The sequence below is a fragment of the Meriones unguiculatus genome, chromosome 7 (genome assembly GCF_030254825.1).
Source record: "Meriones unguiculatus strain TT.TT164.6M chromosome 7, Bangor_MerUng_6.1, whole genome shotgun sequence".
Lineage (NCBI taxonomy): Eukaryota > Metazoa > Chordata > Mammalia > Rodentia > Muridae > Meriones > Meriones unguiculatus.
The window spans coordinates 19,322,466-19,343,029 of NC_083355.1; the positions used below are offsets into that span (position 1 = coordinate 19,322,466).

Sequence of the window (20,564 nt, forward strand, 5' to 3'; positions counted from 1 at the left end):
GCATAGCCGTGGCTGTCCTGGAACTCACTCTATAGACCAGGCTAGTCTCAAAACTCACAGAGATCCACCTGCCCCTGCCTCCCGAGTGCTGGAGTTAAAGTATTATTTTGCTTTTGAGGCAGAATCTCACTGAGGTACTCATTCTGGCTTCCTACTCACAATCCTCTGGCCTCAGCCTCCTGTGTATCTAGAATTATAGTGTGCAACTCCCCCTCATTCTTAGGCTGAGTCTGTATGGCAGTGGGCATAGAGTTTCTCCATCCATCCCTCCTCCTGAGAGGCCTGGGCATCTCTTGTACTGATGGGATTCGTGGGGAGAAGAGGCCTGCTGGCCGAGAAGGAAGTATCAGTGGGGTGTCCCCTGTTACACCCGTGAGCAGCTCTGTACCTTCCGAGCCAGAGCTTTGCACGGGCAGGGGCAGGCTGGTGGCTTGACACAGGGAGCACTGCCCGCCCAGCTGCTCCAAGGCCAGCACTCCCCGGAGGACGCAAGGGTCTGAGTCTGTAGGGTAGGTAGCCAGTGCCTCTCTCTGGAGCCCTGACACTTCTTTCCACAGGACGTTCTCGGCATTGGTGCTGTTCTATGCAGGTCAGCAAGAGGCCTGGGGTGGGCATGGAGATAAGTGAAGTAAGGACCCAGGATCCCATGTGATATTGGCCCTCTTGGCTAGCCTAAGCTCTTAAACAGTCATCTCATTGAATGGAACATGCCCCTCTGTCCACTCTTTCCTCTCTCCCAAGGTTCTCCGACCTTTCTAGGTCCACCGGGAGGCAGCCAAGAGCCTCTTCCTGTCCCGACGCACCCACTTCCCTTTCCAAGTGCTCCATTTGAATGGCAGCTGCTGTCACCTGCGCTGTTCTTGCCAAGCTGGCAGAGGACACAGATTCTTAAGGGGATTCCAGGCCAGCCAGGCTGTAGGTTCTGTGCCAGGCAGACTGCATTTTGGGGACCCCATTTTCCTTCTTTCCTGGCTCCCATCCTGAAAGGAGCCAGGTTGCTACCTGGCAGAGCCCAGCAGAGCCTGGCAAGCTTCATGCTGCCACAAATTAACATTCTCCTCCTGATTCCTGCCTGCATGGGGTCAAAGCTGCGCAGCAGAGAGCTCTGGCTAGCCTTCCACCCGCATACCAACGGGGCTGCGGTGCCCACTTGCAGCACAGAGCCAGGCCACTCATCCGTGCTAGCAAGTGGGAGGGTCTCCCTTTCCTGCAAGAGTCCTGCAGAGAAGACAGCCCTGCCCGCCACTGTTCCAACCTGGGGCAGGGTTATCTGCTCGGAGCCAGGAGCTTTTAGACTCTTGCCCTTTCCTGGGCCAGTGGGTTAGCATCTAGCACCAGTAGCCCTAGCACTGCAAAGAGCAGTAGGTTGAAGCCAGTCCACTTCTTGGTGGAGCGATCAGTGTCAGGACCGAACCAGCTCTCGTTAGGAACTGATACTCTGCAGCCAGCTTAGGGTTTTGCTGAATGCTGTGGGGGCTGGGGAGACCAGAGGCAGCCCCCCCCCCTGCTTTTTATGATGGTGTGGGGCACCTTCCTCTGGGTGCCAGGGCATGGAATAGAGGGAGAGTGCGAGACTGTGTGATGGGGCGGGGAGTGGTATTGTGTGTCTGTGAGTGTGACTCCACCCTTTTTTGGCCACATCTGGCCACTCCTGCAGATGTGGCTCTGGCCTGGTGGCCGCAGAGTCGTCAGTGTGGCTGACAGAGAAACCACAGAGGAATGTGCTCAGCTTATGCTGGAGGAGGAGGGGGTACTAAGAGACATACTTCTCAGGCTCTCCCCCGAGTCCCCACCACTGTCACCTCTAGTCGTATTAGGTATAATGGTATGGTTTGCTCCTGGGCTGCTGATGCCCTTCAGCGAGCGCTGTGTTCCCTGAGGACACGTGTGTGTGTGTGTGTGTGTGTGTGTGTGTGTGAGAGAGAGAGAGAGAGAGAGAGAGAGAGAGAGAGTGATTTAGTGCCTACCACACACACCCTTCCCGCACTTGACTTAGGGTCAGGTGTAGGGGGTGGAGGTGGTAAGAGCCCTGAACACTGGTAACCATAAGGATCTCAGGGGTCTGTCTTCTCTCTGGCTGGGATGGAGTGGGCCATTTGGCTGGGGAACATCTTCCTAGCCTTCTGTGGCCTCCCCAGGCTAGGGTGAGGAACATAGGAGTTTTCTTTGGAGAAGTGGAGAAGAAAAGGAGATGAGTTGTTGCTGCCTTTCTCGCTTCCTCCTTCCCAGGCAGCGGTATCCTGCCTTCCCCTTCCTGTTAGCTTCAGGCGGCTTTGTGGGGTGTGGGTTGGGCTTGGGGCTCCCTGCTGGTATGGTGTTTGCCTGGTTACCCTGGCAACCACTGGGCAGCGATGTGGAATGACGTTCAGTGACCAGAGGACAGTGCACAGGGATCAAGAGGTCAAGACCTAACCTTCCCATAAGCCAGTTGGAGCCTTTCCCATTCTACGGCCCATTGTCCATGGGAACCCCAGAACCACCCAGTGGACCCTTCTACCACTTGGCCCTTTCCGGGGATCCTCTGCTGGCTGGAGGCTGAGGTCCATGCCACAGCTCTAGCCCTCCCTGTGCCATCACTCTTCTTCCTGTCTGATTCCCTTTCCTTTCCTGTCTCCTCCTCCCACCTCCTCCCTGCACGCCCATTCTCTCACCCCTCCTCCCCCCAACACAGCTGCTGTTTGGCTCACTCTATATATAGCGGCATTTTCAGGGTAATTACAATAAAACTGTTGAAAGGAGATAATCCAGCAGAGGAAGCCAGGCTGACTGTCAGCCCCATCTTGTCCCTGGCGTGGTGCAGTTCTAACCCTCCTGAGGCCTCCTGTTCCCCACTCCCATGCCTGCCCCGCCCCACCTCATCTGCCCCAGCTGGGAATGAGACTGAGCTACTCACAGAGGGCAAGCTGTCTGGAAGGTCTCACAGATCCAGTTTCTGTTTGTCTTCAGGCACAGGCTTCGGGGAGGAGAAGGCAATGGGACAGTGAAAGCACATTAGATTCATATCTGCTTCTTTTGTCACCTGGCTGTGTCTAGTCAGGTCACTCAAACCTCTCTCTGCCTCAGTTTCCTTATCCATGAAAGGGGTAATAATCGCAGTATCACTGTGCAGTTTACAAATGAGTGGGCCATGTGTATAAAATGCCTGGCAGTAACTGTCGGTGACAGGCTCCGGTGTTGAGTGTTGACATCTTCACACGCGTGCACAGATAGGATTCGTTCCTCGAACCCGAGGCCGTGTACATGCCGGCTGACCCCATAGTGTCTTGACCCCAAGAAACTGTTGCATAGTTTCTTATTGAAGTTTATGACTTCAGCTTCGTCTAAAGAAAGCAGAAGGCAGCAGCACCCATGGGTGGAGAGATTGATGTCATTCAGGATCTAGTGGACCTGTCTGGTTCGTCACTTGGGCCCTGGGGCCAGGCTGTTACGGCCTAGAGTGGTCGGGGGCTGGACCCACTGATTCCTTGTGTGTCTTGTGCCCACAGTGGAGGTGAAGCCGGTGCTGCCAGGAGCCATGCCCAGCTCCATGGGGGGTGGAGGTGGAGGTAGCCCCAGCCCTGTGGAGCTGCGGGGGGCACTGGCAGGCCCCATGGACCCTGCGCTACGGGAGCAGCAACTGCAGCAGGAGCTCCTGGTGCTCAAGCAGCAGCAGCAGCTTCAGAAGCAGCTCCTGTTCGCCGAGTTTCAGAAGCAGCACGACCACCTGACGCGGCAGCATGAAGTCCAGCTGCAGAAGCACCTCAAGGTGAGCGAGCGGGGCTCAGGGCCCACCAGAGGCCCAGCCCTGCCCTGCCCGGGCCTGGCTCACCACTGCCTCCTCCCTCCCGCACCCACTGCAGCAGCAGCAGGAGATGCTGGCGGCTAAGAGGCAACAGGAGCTGGAGCAGCAGCGGCAGCGGGAGCAGCAGCAGCAGGAGGAGCTGGAGAAGCAGCGGCTGGAGCAGCAGCTGCTCATCCTACGGAACAAGGAGAAGAGCAAAGAGAGTAAGGCCAACAGGCAGTACCTGGGCCGCACCACACCACACCCACCCTGGCTCCAGGCACCCAGCTCAGCAGCGCCCTGTCCCGTAGGTGCCATCGCCAGCACCGAGGTAAAGCTGAGGCTCCAGGAATTCCTGTTGTCGAAGTCAAAGGAGCCCACGCCAGGCGGCCTCAACCATTCCCTCCCACAGCACCCCAAATGCTGGTAATGGTTCTGGAGGTCAAGGGTAGACAGAGGGTCCCTGCTCGGGCTTCCTGGTCATGGGAACAGCGTGGAGCACCTTACCTTGCACCCAGTTTTGAGTTCTGTGGTCTATTCTAGGAGGGGAGCTGTTTCTCTTCCTCCCCTTCCCAGGGTCCATTTTTTTCCCCTTGTGCAGTGTGCACCCTTAGCTCCATGAAGAGTAAAGAGTAGGGGAGGTAACCGCCCCCCATGCAGCCTTTCCCATGGATGTAGAACTCAGGAGATAGAGGTAAAAGGATAGGGGTGCAAGTTTGTCTGAGGCTAGCCTGGGCTACAATAACAAGTCTGAGGCCAGTCTGGGATATATGAGACCCACAAAATCTCCCAAACCAAACAACCAGCTTATCAGGTGGCAGGTCTGGGGGGGGGGGTCCGTGGTAACCTACATCTGCTTCCACCCTCCCCCAGGGGAGCCCACCATGCTTCTTTGGACCAGAGTTCCCCCCCACAGAGCGGCCCTCCTGGGACGCCTCCCTCCTACAAACTGCCTTTGCTTGGGCCCTATGACAGCCGCGATGACTTCCCCCTCCGCAAAACAGGTGCGTGTGTCCCGGCTCCCAGGACTATGGCTTCTTGGGTAGAGGTGCAGAGGACATGGCGCTGCTGCTCTGAGTTGTCCCCAGCTGGGCTGGGCTGGTTTCTGTGTAGCTGAATCTGAGCCCAGCTACTCTCTCTCCAGCCTCTGAACCCAACTTAAAAGTACGTTCGAGGCTAAAACAGAAGGTGGCCGAGAGGAGAAGCAGTCCCCTCCTGCGTCGAAAGGATGGCACTGTAATTAGTACCTTCAAGAAGAGAGCGGTTGAAATCGCAGGCCCGGGGCCTGGGGGTAAGGCCTCCTCTCCTGTCCTAATGGTGAAGGTCTGGGCGGAGGGGCGGCCTGAAGCAGGCCCAGGTGACAGCCACTTCTCCTGTAGTGTCGACCGTGTGTAACAGTGCTCCCGGCTCCGGCCCCAGCTCTCCCAACAGTTCCCACAGCACCATCGCTGAGAACGGCTTCACTGGCTCAGTCCCCAACATCCCCACCGAGGTACCGGGCTGACAGAGGCCGGGGTTGGCTTAGGGGGTACAGAAGTGCCTTTTCTTTCTTCTGGAAGGAGGAGTTTGGCTCTTTCTGGTCTAGCTGTGTGCTCAGCCAAGATGCCTCTGTGTTCATTCGGAGGGTTCTTGCCTGGAAAAGAGATGTGTCCCACAGGCCCCTGAAGGGCTCTGATCTCTGTGTCACCCCCGCTTGGGGCTTAGAGTCAGGGGAATGAGAGACCATTCAGAGCCCTTGGCCTTGGTCTAGGTCACCCTTCTTGGCTGTCTCTCCTTTGCCTGCTTTCATGTCTGTCTCTCCCGACTGCTCCCTCAGATGCTCCCCCAGCACCGGGCCCTCCCTCTGGACAGCTCCCCAAACCAGTTCAGCCTCTACACGTCTCCTTCTCTGCCCAACATCTCCCTAGGGCTGCAGGCCACTGTCACTGTCACCAACTCGCACCTCACCGTAAGTACAGGGCACATATGTTAGCTAGGACGTTTGCTAAGGCCCTAGGGGAGCTGAGGGGGCACGACACTGATCTGGTGGGTGGGCAAAGAGCACCTGAGGGGTGCTGGTCTGAGTTGGCCAGACGGAGCCAGTATTGGTCCGTGCCTTAGCTGTCATTACCCTCCGACTTCAGGCCTCTCCGAAGCAGCTGTCGACACAGCAGGAGGCTGAGAGGCAGGCCCTTCAGTCCCTGAGGCAGGGTGGCACGCTGACTGGCAAGTTCATGAGCACATCGTCCATCCCGGGCTGCCTGCTGGGCGTGGCGTTGGAGGGCGACACGAGCCCCCACGGGCACGCTTCCCTGCTGCAGCATGTCTTGCTGCTGGAGCAGGCCCGGCAACAGAGCACGCTCATAGCTGGTGAGTGGGTGAGCCGTGCGCCTGGGAAGGGGTGTTGGCTGTCATGGGGGCTCAATTCAGGCCTCAAGTCAGGCCTGTCTCTTAGGGAAACGTAGCCAGGGATACTCTCCAGACCTGCCACCACCATCAGCGATATCAGTGCTTTCTTCCACATTCTGAAAGATCAGGTACCGGTGTTCGGTGCGTCTGGACAGAACCTGCTGCTGTCACTGGGTTCATATTCCAGAGTGGAGCTGGCCAGCAAGAATAGCGCCAACCTGCGCTCTGTTTATTTAGCTAGGTCGTTTTGTTTTATTTTGAGGTGGGCTCACTGTGTCACTGTGTAGCTCAGGTTGGCCTCAAACTCATAACAATCTTCTTTCCTCAGCTCCAGAGTGCTGGGATTACAGACACAATGTATCACACTCAGCCACTCACCATACACTGGACTTAAAACTTCCTAGTGGCTACATTTATACATTTTATAGAGGGCTGAGAAGGGGGCTCATTGGGTCAAGTGGTTGCACTCCAGTGTGGGGACCTGAGTTCAGATCCCCTGTGCTCACTTAAAGCAGACACGGTAGGACAGGTTTGTATTTCCAGGACTCTCGCTGTGAGATGGAGGCAGAGACAGGAGAATCCTTGGAGGCTCACGGGCCAGCTGGCCTGGTATACAGGAAGCAGTAAGACATGCTTTGTTAAACAAGGTGGCAAGCAAGGGCTGACATCTGTGGCTGTCCTCTGACTTCCACGTGCCATGCTGTGCTCACACACATCAACATGTATGGTTACACATGCCTTATATTGCTTTTTTTTTTTTTTTTTTTTGAGGCAGGGTCTCACTATGTAGTCCTGGCAGGCCTCAAACTCACTGTGTAGACCAGGCTGGCCTCTAACTCAGAGATCTGCCTGTACTTCGCTGTGACTAAATGTGGGGTGCCAGCAAGCCCAGCAATAATTTTACTTTTCTTAAAGAAATGAGTGGAATTGATCTAATAATATATATTTAACTCCTGTCTAGAATATTATAATTTCAGTTTTTGTTTCATGCTGAGCTTTGGAATCCCATGTATGTACTGGTAGCACAAGTCAACGTGGCCATGTTTTGAAGGCTCCATCACATATGGTCCATAGCAGCGACGTTGCACAGCGTTAGACAGTCAGCCCTTAGTACCGACCAACATTTTTAGGGGCTTCTTGGCCCAGAACTTGTCAGGCTGGTACGAGAAGGCTGCCAGGGATGTCTGTGGCAGTTGGAGAAAACCAGTTATCACCTCTGTGTGTGCTGAGCCCAGGACTGCCTGTGCGTTCAGTTAGGTGACCCTAGGAAGGCTTGCTGGTGCCAGTGGCTCTGAGCTCACTGTTGAGGTACAGGGAGGAAAGAGAACGCAGCTCAGCCTCGGGGACGGGGTGCCCCCAATAGTGTTTACTCCCATTCTCTGCCTCCGCAGTGCCTCTCCACGGGCAGTCCCCACTGGTGACGGGTGAGCGCGTGGCCACCAGCATGAGGACAGTGGGCAAGCTCCCGAGGCACCGCCCTCTGAGCCGCACGCAGTCCTCGCCACTGCCGCAGAGTCCCCAGGCCCTGCAGCAGCTGGTCATGCAGCAGCAGCACCAGCAGTTCCTAGAGAAGCAGAAGCAGCAGCAGATGCAGCTGGGCAAGGTACGTGCAGAGAGGCAATGCCCTGGGCGACCCAGGGGTGACCCGGGCTGGCAAGACACGTGAGGGCTGAACACGGCGAGCTGTGTGCTTTCCACCTTCCGAGTCACATACAGGTGACAGGTGCCTGGCCCGGAGAGAGAGAGAAGGGTAGCAGACCTACTGAGGCTAAAGGTTCCCACCCTCAGATGACGCGCTTTCTTCTCTCAGATCCTCACCAAGACTGGGGAGCTGCCAAGGCAGCCCACCACCCACCCTGAGGAGACAGAGGAGGAGCTGACAGAGCAGCAGGGGACCATGCTTGGGGAGGGGCCCTTGGCCATGCCCCGGGAGGGCTCTACAGAGAGTGAGAGCACCCAGGAAGACCTAGAAGAGGAGGAGGAGGAGGAGGAAGAGGAAGAGGAAGACTGCATTCAGGTCAAGGATGAGGAGGGCGAGAGTGGTCCCGAAGAGGGCCCTGACTTAGAGGAGTCCAATGCTGGTTACAAAAAGGTACCTCCCACACACTTGGTCTCCGCCTGCTCTCCCTCCACATCCCCTGACTTCTACCCTTGTTGGTCGGTCCCCAGTGGGGTGGTTGCCAGGTCTTGAGCAGCTTTCTGAAGAACTAGAAGGGAGGAGACCAGGAGGGAGGGAGAGGGGTCTGCTGTGTGGTCCCTGAGCTGTGCCTGCGTGCCAGTCTCCCTCTGTGACCGCCCTTGTCTTTCAACTGTGTGATTGGTGCGCGTGCGCATGCACGAGGTCTGTGTGTATCTGCGTTTATGCCTGCGTCGACGGTTGTGCGTCGGTCCCTGCGTGCATGTGCGCATGTGTACACACACGCCCCCACTGTTACTACAGTGTGCCTTGAGCCTAGCGCTCCATTCATTGCGGACACAGCCCCAAGCCCTTAGGCCTGACTCATCCCGCCCCCACCCGCCCCCGCCCCTCTCAGCCTCTTACCTCAATGCTACTATTTGGAGTGACTCATCACATCCCCCATCTTCCCCATCTTGCAGGAGATGGCAAGGCTGGAGCTCCTTCTGTCCCTGGAGGGAGCCAGTGGGAGGAGGTGGTAGAAGGAGGAGACTTGGGGGCCCTCTGGAGGCTGAAAGGGCTCTGTACTCAGTCCCATTCAGGCTGAGGCTTACACAGGCCTCTTTGTACTCCCTCTCAGTTGTTCACAGATGCCCAGCAGCTACAGCCCTTGCAGGTGTACCAGGCACCCCTCAGCCTGGCCACGGTGCCACACCAGGCCCTGGGCCGCACCCAGTCCTCGCCTGCTGCTCCTGGGAGCTTGAAGAGCCCCCCAGACCAGCCGCCCACCAAGCACCTCTTCACCACAGGTAAGCCCCAGCCCTGCCCATCCCATCCCCTCGCCATGCACCAGTAGCACCCGAGGTCCTGCATACACACCGCACGGAGGGAAAGGGGGGGCCTTCATCTCCTCCCTGTGCGCCACAGCTATTCACAGAGCAGCTGCAGTTTCTTTCCCAGCAGGAGGGTGGGCAGCCTTGCCCCTACTCCCTGGGGCAGCGTTGTCTCTGTGCCCCCCTCTCCCCACCTGGGGCATCTGCTTTTGCACTATCTTTCAACAAGGCCTGGGGCCTTGGGTGGAGTCCACTGTCTCTTAGTTTTTGCCCTTCCAGCCTCCTGTCCTCCTTTCCCCCTGTGGGGTTGACAGTGAGACCTCAGTCGAATCCAGAAAGCTTTGCCCATGAGGTTGCCACGTGCTGGGTTCTGACAGGGCCCGGACTTGCTGAGGATGTCTCACCACTGGGGAACAGTGCATTCGAATGTTGGGGGAAGGAGGAATGCACCGTGGGGACAGTGCAGGGGATGCAGAGGACAGAGATTAGGTGGGACCAGCGTCTGCCAGGCTAGAGAGGAATTTCAGGAGAGGAGAGAGGGTATGTCGGTGGATGTTGGCGGATAGCTAGGATAGCCAGAGACAGTTGCTTGGACAGGGTGTGGGTCAGGCTTCACAACGGTTCTGGCTGACTCAAGGGTCTGTGGCTCAGGTGTGGTCTATGACACGTTCATGCTGAAGCACCAGTGCATGTGCGGGAATACGCATGTACACCCGGAGCACGCCGGCCGCATCCAGAGCATCTGGTCCCGGCTGCAGGAGACCGGACTGCTCAGCAAGTGTGAGGTGAGGGAGCCCCCTGGCTTCAGCTGGGGACTTCCAGCTGAGTGATCCCCTCCTAGCAAAGCACCTCCCACACCCTAGCTCTCCAGTCAGTTCTGAGACTTCCCCGGTTCCATCCCTGATGGTCCGTTTCCCTCATGGTCCCCGGCTAACCTGGGGAGAGTAGGGGGTCTCCCAAGGGCCAGGACATAGTTATTCATCATCCTGTAGTTCTCCTGGAACTTGGCTCTTGTGAGCTGTAGTTGTCAAGAGGGTTGAGCCTTGTCAACGCTCTCTGGCCTCTCTTGACCTCCTCTGGCAGCGGATCCGGGGTCGTAAAGCCACGCTGGATGAAATCCAGACAGTGCACTCCGAGTACCACACCCTGCTCTATGGGACCAGCCCCCTCAACCGGCAGAAGCTGGACAGCAAGAAGCTGCTTGGTGAGCTGCAGGGCGTGGTCCCACGCGTGCCCTCTGTCCGAGTGTGATGGGGCTGTCGTGAAGGCCACCAAGCCAGAGCAGGCGGTGGTCTTAGTGGATGACATTAGCATAGATGCCGAATGAACACACATGTAGGGCATCAGGCGTAAGGGTGGACCTGACGGTGGCAGGTGGTCTGTGTCTCTTCCCAGCCGACAATGTCCTTACTATTTGGCTCTAGAGGTGGGTCATCTCCCCTAGAACAGGAGATAGAGGCTCTCAGCTGGCAATGGGGACACCTTTCAGAGCACCTCTGTCCCTTTCTCGGCAGGGCCCATCAGCCAGAAGATGTATGCCATGCTGCCTTGCGGGGGCATTGGGGTGAGTTGGATGTGTGCGAGGGGGAGTGGGCAAGAGGCTCTCCCAGCTTGGCCCCTTCCTTCCTGGCCTCCTCTCTGGTGCCCACTCCCATTCCTCCCCTCCCCCCGCAGAGGGCACACTGAAGCCTGATCTCCTGCCCCCGCAGGTGGACAGTGACACTGTGTGGAATGAGATGCACTCCTCCAGTGCCGTGCGAATGGCAGTGGGCTGCCTGGTGGAGCTGGCCTTCAAGGTGGCTGCGGGAGAGCTCAAGGTACAGAGATACGTGTGGACGCTGCTCCTTGGCTGGGCTCCGGGTCTTCCAGAGCGGACATTTGGGGGCAGCACTGACTTCCCTTCGGCGAGGCATTGTCCTTTGCAACTTTTCAGTGCTAAGATGGGGAGAAACCCCAGGAATAGCCATGGTTTGAGGGTCATGAGGGACCAGGTAGGCACCAGTGCCTGAGGCTCTTGTGGGTATCTGCAGAGGAGAGATAGTGACTTGCCTGGGGCCCTGCAGTTGGCGTTCGTAAAGCGTATTTCTGTGTCCCCATCTCTGCCCGGCTTGTGCTTCTCTCTCGTGTCTATCCTGTCCCTGGCCACATGGCTTTCCTGACAGTTGTCCTTTTCCTTGTACGTCAGAATGGATTTGCTATCATCCGGCCTCCAGGACATCATGCTGAGGAGTCCACAGCCATGTGAGTACCACTCAGACCTGGCCCCAGCCCTCTGCCATCAGCCCTTCCTGTCTTTAACTTGGAGCAAACCTCACATCACTGAACTTGCCCTCTCCTCCCCATACCCCTCAGGGGATTCTGCTTCTTCAACTCTGTAGCCATCACAGCTAAACTCCTGCAGCAGAAGCTGAACGTGGGCAAGGTCCTCATCGTGGACTGGGTAGGCAGTGGGCTGGGATGCCTGGGCAGGGAAGGGCAGAGCTGTGCCAGCAAAGGCCTTCAGAGGTGCCCCCACCTCTGGGCAGCCTGCTCCACTTCTGGGTGGCACCAAAGCTCACTCCAAGTGGCCTCACAGATGGATAACTTTATACCCTTCCTGCTTGGTCATGGGCGGCGGGGGTTCGTTCATTCCAGTAGGGCTGCTCCTCCCTGGGAGACCCCAGTGTGTTTTTAGCCTTATATCTCCCCCTCACAGCCTCCAGAATGGAGGTGATTTGCTACCTTGAGCAGTAGGGACAGGGGTGCTACCACTGCCCTTACCATCGGGGCTGCTGTGTGCCAGGAACCTGCCACTGTGCTGCTCATGGACACCTCCAGCGGTACAGGAGTAGTCATCCCTTTACTTAGCGGGGATGCCATACCTCTGCCCCTGAGGCTGTGGGCCTTGCTCAACCTTCGGCTGTCATGGCGGGGAAAGTGCTCACACAACTCACGGGGCTTGAGGAATCACTAGGCAGGTGATCAGCAGAGTGCCCAATTTTGGTTTAAGAACTGATGTATTCAATGTGATGCACAATTGTAATCCCAGCACTCAGGAGGCTAAGGCAGGAGGATTGAGAGTTCAAGGCTAGCCTGGACTGTCTAGTGAGATCCTGTCTCAAAATAAAACAAATTAATGTAAATGTTAGATCCTTCTTCAGAACTTATTTGCCTGTGTTAAATTTCTTACCAACCTGAGTTTCCTTTGCACTTCAGTGGAATGGGTTCTGCGGGGAGATAAACCATGTTCATCCCATGGCTGTAGAGCCTGGACTCAAGTGTCACAGCCCCAGAGCCATGGGTGGGCTCATCTCCAGAGCTAATGGTGTGTGTGGGGGAACAGCTGGCAGGTTAAGCTTTGGATTAGAGCTTAGACTGTTGCCCAAAGCACCCTCCACTTCTCATCAGGACATTCACCATGGCAACGGCACCCAGCAAGCATTCTACAATGACCCCTCTGTGCTCTACATCTCCCTGCACCGCTATGACAATGGGAACTTCTTTCCAGGCTCTGGGGCTCCTGAAGAGGTAACTGCTCCTAGGCTCCCATGCGAGTCCTTCTGGGAGGTGACAGGCTGGGGCCTGGCAGGAAGCCACGGAAGTCCACTCATGGTTCTGTTTCTTGTGGCCTATGAGGACTCCTAGTGGGAGGACCACACAGGTCTGACTGCCAGCCTGGCAAAACAGAGGTCAATGGAGGGATGCCTTGGTGTCAAGGGGTGGGGCAGTGTTTGAGACCCCCAGGCAGTGATGGTACTCTCTCCTACCTTACGCCAGGTTGGTGGAGGGCCAGGTGTGGGCTACAATGTAAATGTGGCGTGGACAGGAGGTGTGGATCCCCCCATTGGAGATGTGGAGTACCTGACAGCCTTCAGGTGGGGACTGAGAGGGGCCAAAGGAGGGGTGGGGACAGCAGGCACTCAGCCGGGGTGGGGGAGGGCCATGACCTCAACGGAGAACAGAGCGTGGCAAGGCTCAGCCTGGCCTCTGCTGCCATCAGCTTGGGCCATCCCTTTACAGGACAGTGGTGATGCCCATTGCCCAGGAATTCTCACCTGACGTCGTCCTAGTCTCCGCTGGGTTTGATGCTGTTGAAGGACATCTGTCTCCACTGGGTGGCTATTCTGTCACCGCCAGATGTGAGCCTACTAGGGGTCTGGGAGAGTGTGGAACACTGAGGCACGTGGGACAGGGGGTTGTCAACAGTGGGAGCAAGTCCTGCTGTTCTGCCAGCCCAGCTGTGGGGCCAGCAAGTAGAGGTGGAGTAGCAAACGAAGTACCTTCCACTGGAGCTCCCTGGCCTTGACCTTCCCAGGATGCTCCTAGAGGATCCAGGGATGCATTTCATCTTAGCCTGTTCTTCAGCTCACTGACAATTCACTTCATTGTAGATGAATTGGGCTTAAGTCTGCTGTCATGTTTTGTGCTGTCTCATTTTTTTTTTTTTTTGTTTCTTCTTCTCTTTAATACAATTTGCCATTCATCCTTTTCTCTTTACTCCTGTGCAAAGGTTTTGGCCACTTGACCAGGCAGCTCATGACATTGGCAGGGGGCCGGGTGGTGCTGGCCCTGGAGGGGGGCCATGACTTGACCGCCATCTGTGATGCCTCTGAGGCCTGTGTCTCGGCTCTGCTCAGTGTGGAGGTAAGTGGGGGACAGAGAGGTGGGACAACGGGTGGGCACTGATGGGTCAGCAGGGACATCACTTCCCTGAGTCAAGTGGCCTTGAGGGCTCCGTGAAGTGCTTGCCAGCACAGGAATGTCAGGCTGCATGGAGAGAGTTGGAGAGCTAAGCATGGCTCCTCGTCCCATGCTGGCCCTGCCCTTCTTCCCCTGCCAGCTGCAGCCCTTGGATGAAGCAGTCTTGCAGCAGAAGCCCAGCGTTAATGCAGTTGCCACACTAGAGAAAGTCATCGAGATCCAGGGTGCGTGGGGAAAGGGAGAGGGCTCACGGTGCAGCCTGCCCGGGAGGAAGGGCTTATGGGAGGTGTACCTTACAGGAAAGGCACACCTACATCAGTCTGCTTTCCCTGAACCCGTCTGTCCCTCTCCCACAGGCAAACACTGGAGCTGTGTACAGAGGTTTGCCGCTGGTCTGGGCTGCTCGCTGCGGGAGGCTCAGACAGGCGAGACAGAGGAGGCCGAGACTGTGAGCGCCATGGCCCTGCTTTCCATGGGGGCTGAGCAGGCCCAGGCTGTTGCCCCTCAAGAGCACAGCCCCAGGTAAGCACCTCACTTCCCTTCCCCGTGCCCTGGCCTCAGGTAGTGCTCTCTACTCAGTGTCCTCCCTGTGCTTGTCCCCCCAGGCCAGCAGAAGAGCCCATGGAGCAGGAGCCTGCCCTGTGACACCCTGGCCCCCATCCCTCTGGGCTTCATCATTGTGATTTTGTTTATTTTTTCTATTAAAAACAAAAAGTCACACATTCAACAACCGTGTGCTGTGTGGGTCTCTCAGTCTTGCTATTCCAAACTTTTTCAGCCTTCCTACTACCACGTGGGCCACGGCTCAGCTTTAGAAATCCATTCCTTCTATAGGGGCTGAGTGTCTGCTTTGCCCATGTTGTATCCTATACCCAGTTTCCTGTACTCTCTTCTTTTCCACCTTGGACAGTACTCCAGGTGGTACCTCCAGGTCTGGAGCTAGCTGAGATGGGAACAGTAAGTTGGTGCCTTGGCTTCAGCTAGCTTTCAGGGAATGCCTTAACCTCCACCCCTCTCCATCCTCAGGAGGACCACTACTGAGGGAAGCAGAGGGAAGGTAGGCTTCTCCCCTTTCTCCCTGTCCCCCTCACCATTCTGCAGACCCCTCTCCTCTCGGGCTTCAGCAATGGAGACTTGTGCCCAACTTTCTTGTCTCACACTCCCAGGGGCCTAGGTGGGTTGTTACCAGGGGCCAGGAGGACCTGCATACACAGGCTCACTTTCCACAGGGGAGAAGGTAGATCCCAGGGGGTCTTCAAGTTCATGCAAGCCCCTTTGATGTTCTAGACCAGATTTTCTCTTCTGCCTGCAGCAAGCAGAAGCATCAAGACTCAGTTCCCTTCTGGAGCCTTTTTGCTTTGAAGCCTGGGGATGGTGAATGAGGTGGTTCTGGAATGGACAGGGCCAGAAGGGTGTCCAGAAGCTGCCCCGCCCACTGATGAGAGGGAGCGTCAGCTCTCAGCAGGTTGTTAGAAGCTGTCTATCTTCATTCCCAGTAGCCATGTACCTGGAGGCTGGAGCCCACAGGCTTCCATTGACTGGTCTAGCATGTAGGAAACCAAAGACGGGAAATGGCTCCTAGGAGCCAACTCTTCTTCCTCTATACAACATACTCTTTTCTCCTTCCATCCCCGGGGCCCAGCTATCTGTTTACATATTATCCTGATGGGGGCCTGAAGAGGGTTGAGGGAGCTGGAAGGCCCACCACTGTTAGTTTTGTGTCATCTAGAGCCTCCTTGCACTGAGCCCAAGGCTCCAGACCTCTCACTCACCCTGTGGGCGGTCTCATTCTGATGTACACCCATTCCTGCCGCCTCTCTGGACATGGATTTTAGTTCAGTGTTTTGTAGCCCGTCCCACTGTGCCCTTGTGTAAATAAACTTGTTTGTGGCAGTGCCTTCTGGGAATGATGTCTGTTCTGTGGGTTCTTAAATGGAGTGAAAGTTCTCATTGCTTTCCTAGCCAAAATTCTGTCTTTTCTTCAGCCTTGGACTAGAATTCAGTCTGAGAGGCTGAAGGCCAGGGTGGGAGAGCTCTGTCCCATTGGGGAAAACTGGGTTCCACTAAACCGTCGCCGTCGTATCTAAAGAGATCTCTGCTCTGGCCTCGGCAGGAAGGAGAGGGTTTGTCTCAGCTGTGTTTCCAGCCCCTTTTGCTTTTGTCTTTGTAGAGACAGGAATGGGGTGGAGGTCCCATTGGTACATATGGAGGCAAGGGCGGTGGAGACGTGAACACAGCAAGAAAGGCATTCAGACATTTCAAGGGCTTTATTGGGGCCTTCCTGAGCTGCTTATCAGTGTCAGGAACCCAGCTCCCCATCCCCAGCAGGCCTGTTGTTGCTTTTGCTTTGTGGGGACCTGGGGGGAAGGCAAATGGCTTAGCCTCCTTGAGAAACAGAGGTCCTTCTTTCAAAGGGGCTAAGACTGCAGGATATGAGCCAGAAGTGAAGGCCAAGGTGAGTAGACTGGCTTTGGAGCCCAGGAAAAGGGCTGCCTCTTAGAGTGTGGTGCTAAAGGAGTGTTGTCTTTGAGGCAAGAGAACGGCAAAGGAGGCAAGACACTTCAAGAGGAGCGAATGGGCGGTGCTTCCTGGGCACTGAATGTGTGTACCACCCAGGGCACAAGGGCCAAGACCAGGCATGGCCAGAGAGTATATTTGAGGAAGTTGAAGATGTAGAAGAGGCTCATCTGAGGTGGGTGGCCCAGCCATTCCAGGAAGAACAGCAGCCCTATGGCCAGCAGAAAGCAAGCTATTTTCTGGCCTTTTCCTAGATGTGCCCGCCGTATCTGGGCATAACAAGGAGAGTGGAGGGCAATGCCTAGACCCAGAGCAGCTCCTGAGTCACGGCTCAGTGAGGCAAAGGGCCGGCTATCCAGGTGCACCCACTCGGGCCGCTCACACCACTTGGAAGCCAGGCTGACGGACCTGAAGGGAAGGAGAGTGTTTGCCAGCAGGGCCTGGAATCCAGCGAGCCACTGGCTCTTAGCTGTCTTCCCTTGGGGGCCTGCCCCCATGTACTGTGACCCCGCATCTCTGTCTAGGAACAGCCATGTGTTCTTTTACAGCCACAGTGAACCAGAGACCCTCTATCTAGGTACAGGTGAGACTGACCAGACTACAAAGCAGGACTTACCAGGAGAGATCGAGGCCCAGTGTAAAGAGAGTCCAATACATGAGGCTGGCACCCAGCATGAGGGCCAGAGCAGTCAACCCATAAAAGCTAAGCTCTCGCTCCATGGGCACCCGGTGGGCCATCAGCCAGCCAAGGACGACACCTAGATGGGGGCAAAAACAGTTTTAAGACTTCTGGGAAAATGACCTACTCCCTCACCTGCAATTCATCTCAGCTGGCAGACAGACTAAGACAAAGGTGGGGACCTTGAAGTTGGCTCTCCAGAAGCTAAGAATGCTGGGAAGTTCCTAGACTGGTCCTCCCACTGCCAAAGACACCCTCTTGGCCCACCCTGTTGCCCCAATTGCTCACCACTTATAAGGCCAGCCAACACCTGGTGAGGGAAATGTGCTAAGAGGAAGACCCGAGAGAGGCCGACTGCCAACAGGAAGGTGCAATAAGCCAAGCTAGGAATCACCCTAATCCAGGGGCTAGGAAGAAGAGAGACAAATGGCTCAAGGGATGTCCAATGTGGCTTAATTTTCTTTAGCATCTAAACACTTCAGAGTTTGAACCAACACCCCAGGTCACTATCATTCCAGCTCCCAAACGTCTATGGAGACGTTGGGGCCCAGAATGCTCCTACTGGTGGGCAATACCAAGGTCATACCTGCGGTACCGAGAGGCCACCTGAGAAGAAATGGCCGTCATTATGGGCCAAAGAGCTGCTCCTGTGATCATGCAGTGACCGGAAGGGCTGCCTGCAGGGAGATCCGGAAGTTCAACGTGAAAAAATAGAGGTGAGACCCAGGTGCCTATGGTGAACCCTCGACACATTCGCCTCCCCTGGATGTAAAGGCAGCTTTCTCCAGTCCCAGCCTGCTGGGAGCTCTTGCCTGATGCCTTTCTCTTAAGGCCACTGCCCTCAAGCTTCTACCTTGCTATGCCCCCAGTTTTAGTCTCCGAGGCAAACAGCTGTCACGAGGCATGTCACTCAACCTGGTCTTCCCAGAATTTGTTTTCTGGACCAGTAACTTGAGAGGCTGGGCCTGTGTGGACCACCCTAGCTGAGGTATATGGAAACGTTTACCCGAACCTTAACTGCACCAGGAATGGGAGGAAGCTGAAACTTTTCCCACCTGGACCAGTCTCACAAGAAGAGGGGAACTGGCGAATCTGGACTGGAGTCTGGGTGGAGTACCCGGACTCATGCACCCACCAAAAAGGCCTGTCTCCAAACAGAACCCTGGAAGAGACAAGATACAAGACCATATAACACACACACTAGAGGGATACCATCTGGAGGAGCCGCTGGGTGCCCTCAGAAGGTTACTGTGGTTCTAGCCATTACCTTACCAGGATTTTTACTTTGGAACACAGAAAAGCACACATTTTCCTTTTAAAGTGGCATGGAGGCCAGAGGCTGGAGAGAAACTGTGCGTTGTGGAGTGGTGCATGTGCTCCGAGACACACGTGTGCTACTCTTATCCCTCCCAATGGATGGCCGGCTCTTCTCAGGACATGGCTTTCTGACCTCTCTCCATCCCTGCTCCCTCTCTCAGATTCCTGGTTCTAGCCTGAACCATGTAGGGCGAGTCTTGAGTGTGAAACTGGGAGGAGGGGATGGACAGAGGAGCCTGAGAAAAATAAGGAAAACAAAACAAAACAAAACAAAAGAAATCCCCTGGCCTAGCAGGTGCTTGTTCAGTTGCTGGAGAACCCCACAGAGAAGAGGCTGCTACCAGAGAAGAGGCTGCTACGACCAAAAAAAAAAAAAAAAAAAAGAGGAAAGGTGGGAGAGCAGGAAGCAAAGTGCTGGGGAGGAAGATTTCAGAAAGGACTTGCCTTTTCCCGCCAAAAACTCAGCCTCACACACATCAAATGTTGACCACAAACCTATAAAATGAGTATGGTGTCAGGCATGCTAGTGTATGCCTGTTGTCCCAGCACTGGGGAGACTGATGAAGGAGGAGCGCCATTCTGGGTTAGGTGAGTCTTCCTCTCAATGGAGGAGGAGGAGGAGGAGAACAATTACAGGCTTTGGATATTAAGCACTGGGCTTATCCAGACTCCAAGGGAGGAGACAGCACAGAGCATAGGAGAGGGGCCGTTAGGCCAGAAGGAAATGATTAGACAACTGCTTTTAGGTTTGCAAGCCCTGTGGGCTTTAGGATGAAGCCCTTGTGGGGAAGGGTGGGGAAAAGAGGGACTTACAGTCTAGAGGACAAGGCTTCCCTTTAGTCACTAGCGTTTAGTACCTTTTAAACTTCACTGGGCACACAACAACCAGGGGGCCTTGTTAAAATGCAGAACTGGCCTGGAGCCTGAGATTCTGTACTTCTAATAGGTCTTCAACATTGCCTATGCTTCTGAGCCTGGACCAGGCTTAATTTAAAAAAATTAAGCAAAAATTAAGCAAAGCAACTGGTGCCTAGCATAATGTCAAGCAAACGAATAGATGAATGAAACGGTCAGGTAAGAAAGAAAACTTTCGGCTACTTAAATTTCTAGCCATAATCTCTAAAATGCCGAGTTCCGACTAGTACTAAATTAGGAGTTTCGAAATCAGCAGGTCTCAGGCGGGAGACTGTATTTGCAGTTGAACACGCCCCTTAAGTGATTTCTGTGGGACAGTTGGAGGATGAATGAAGTGTGAGGTCTTTAACCAAGACAGAAAGAAACTCAAGGTGAAAGCCAGCGCCTAAAGGATAAGTGTGGCATTGCCTTTGAGGTACCTACTTGAGGGAAACCAGGGCCCCAAAGGGGTAGGGGACCAGGATGCCCGAAGGCTTCTCTGTCTCACCACTTGAAGACGAGGTTGAGCCACTCAGTAATGAAGGTGATCCACAGCACGGAGATACCCAGACGGCGAGAGGTGTAGTAGGCCGCGGGGAAATAAAACACAAAGAGGTTCTTGGGATCGCCCAGAAAGGTGACCCAGAGCCACATATTCTCTAGCCCGGGGAGCCGGTTCTGCAGCGCTTCAGCCATCGCGATGCCCGCGCTCAGCGTGGACTCCATGGCGAGTCAGGGGTCCTCCAGGCTGGAGTTCCGTGGTAGTGAGCAAGCGGAGGAACCTTGGCAAAGACCAAACGGCTACCTGCTTGCCCTCCCTCTAGCCCCCAGGTCTCGCCCTACCCGCCAGTGGTCTAAGATAAGCCCCACCCCCACCCCACCCGTCCCCGCCCCCGCAGTTGCTGGCACGCGCAAGTTGGGCCTGTGACCCGTACTATTTCCTCGGGCGTTCTAGCTCGGCCTTCCTTTCTACTGGACAGCGGAAGGGACAAACCTTTGCAAAGGCGTTTCCTCAGGGCCCCCACGTGGCCGCTGTTGCTAGCACGTGGGTTGCCGGCACAGCGCAGAAAGCCGCTGCTGTTCCGGGTCAGGGAAACCTGGGGACCGGCGGTGCGTCCCGGTCCCTTGCGCTGCTGCTGCGAAGATGACGTCTAATATCCAGGGCCAGGTTACCGTCTGGCTCTGACCTCTCTTCTCCGACATCACCACCCATTTCTCTCAAATCTAGATCGTTTGAAGAGAAGGGAATCATAGCGGAGTTCCTCGAGTTGCACGCGCCCTCAAGTCTATCTACTCTGTCTCTAGCTCAGGATTATCGCATCCTGCTTCAAGCATGTCAAGCCTCTTGATTTTGAGAAGTCTTCCCTCAAGAACTCAGTG

General features: G+C 55.6%; 2 protein-coding genes across 7 annotated transcripts in view; one reads left to right on the forward strand and one right to left on the reverse strand.

Annotated features, from left to right (window-relative positions):
- Positions 1–14,507, forward strand: part of Hdac5 (histone deacetylase 5) — a 34,149-nt gene extending 19,642 nt beyond the window's left edge. For all 5 annotated transcript variants that reach the window (XM_021642790.2, XM_021642792.2, XM_021642793.2 and 2 more), the window contains 24 exons: positions 3,486–3,745; positions 3,840–3,984; positions 4,072–4,186; positions 4,634–4,764; positions 4,905–5,051; positions 5,140–5,252; positions 5,577–5,708; positions 5,884–6,109; positions 7,540–7,751; positions 7,959–8,240; positions 8,905–9,073; positions 9,749–9,882; positions 10,181–10,301; positions 10,612–10,661; positions 10,807–10,914; positions 11,283–11,338; positions 11,450–11,537; positions 12,485–12,604; positions 12,854–12,951; positions 13,097–13,215; positions 13,587–13,720; positions 13,917–14,001; positions 14,134–14,299; positions 14,383–14,507. In XM_021642790.2, the coding sequence (XP_021498465.1) occupies positions 3,486–3,745; positions 3,840–3,984; positions 4,072–4,186; positions 4,634–4,764; positions 4,905–5,051; positions 5,140–5,252; positions 5,577–5,708; positions 5,884–6,109; positions 7,540–7,751; positions 7,959–8,240; positions 8,905–9,073; positions 9,749–9,882; positions 10,181–10,301; positions 10,612–10,661; positions 10,807–10,914; positions 11,283–11,338; positions 11,450–11,537; positions 12,485–12,604; positions 12,854–12,951; positions 13,097–13,215; positions 13,587–13,720; positions 13,917–14,001; positions 14,134–14,299; positions 14,383–14,422 (3,251 nt within the window). In that variant the 3' untranslated portion in view covers positions 14,423–14,507. The remainder of the gene's footprint in view (positions 1–3,485; positions 3,746–3,839; positions 3,985–4,071; positions 4,187–4,633; positions 4,765–4,904; positions 5,052–5,139; positions 5,253–5,576; positions 5,709–5,883; positions 6,110–7,539; positions 7,752–7,958; positions 8,241–8,904; positions 9,074–9,748; positions 9,883–10,180; positions 10,302–10,611; positions 10,662–10,806; positions 10,915–11,282; positions 11,339–11,449; positions 11,538–12,484; positions 12,605–12,853; positions 12,952–13,096; positions 13,216–13,586; positions 13,721–13,916; positions 14,002–14,133; positions 14,300–14,382) is intronic.
- A 1,522-nt stretch (positions 14,508–16,029) lies between these two features.
- Positions 16,030–20,133, reverse strand: G6pc3 (glucose-6-phosphatase catalytic subunit 3). Of its 2 annotated transcripts, none has more exons than XM_021642723.2 (6): positions 19,693–20,133; positions 18,029–18,135; positions 17,560–17,650; positions 17,262–17,380; positions 16,911–17,052; positions 16,030–16,702 (listed from the first exon to the last, which is right to left on the reverse strand). In XM_021642723.2, exons 1-6 carry the CDS (start codon positions 19,908–19,910, stop codon positions 16,339–16,341), a joined length of 1,041 nt encoding a protein of 346 aa, XP_021498398.1. In that variant the 5' UTR covers positions 19,911–20,133; the 3' UTR covers positions 16,030–16,338. The 2 variants fall into 2 exon arrangements, with proteins under 2 accessions (XP_021498398.1, XP_060242625.1); XM_060386642.1 differs by having other exon boundaries at positions 19,629–19,760.
- Between the last annotated feature and the right edge of the window lie 431 nt (positions 20,134–20,564).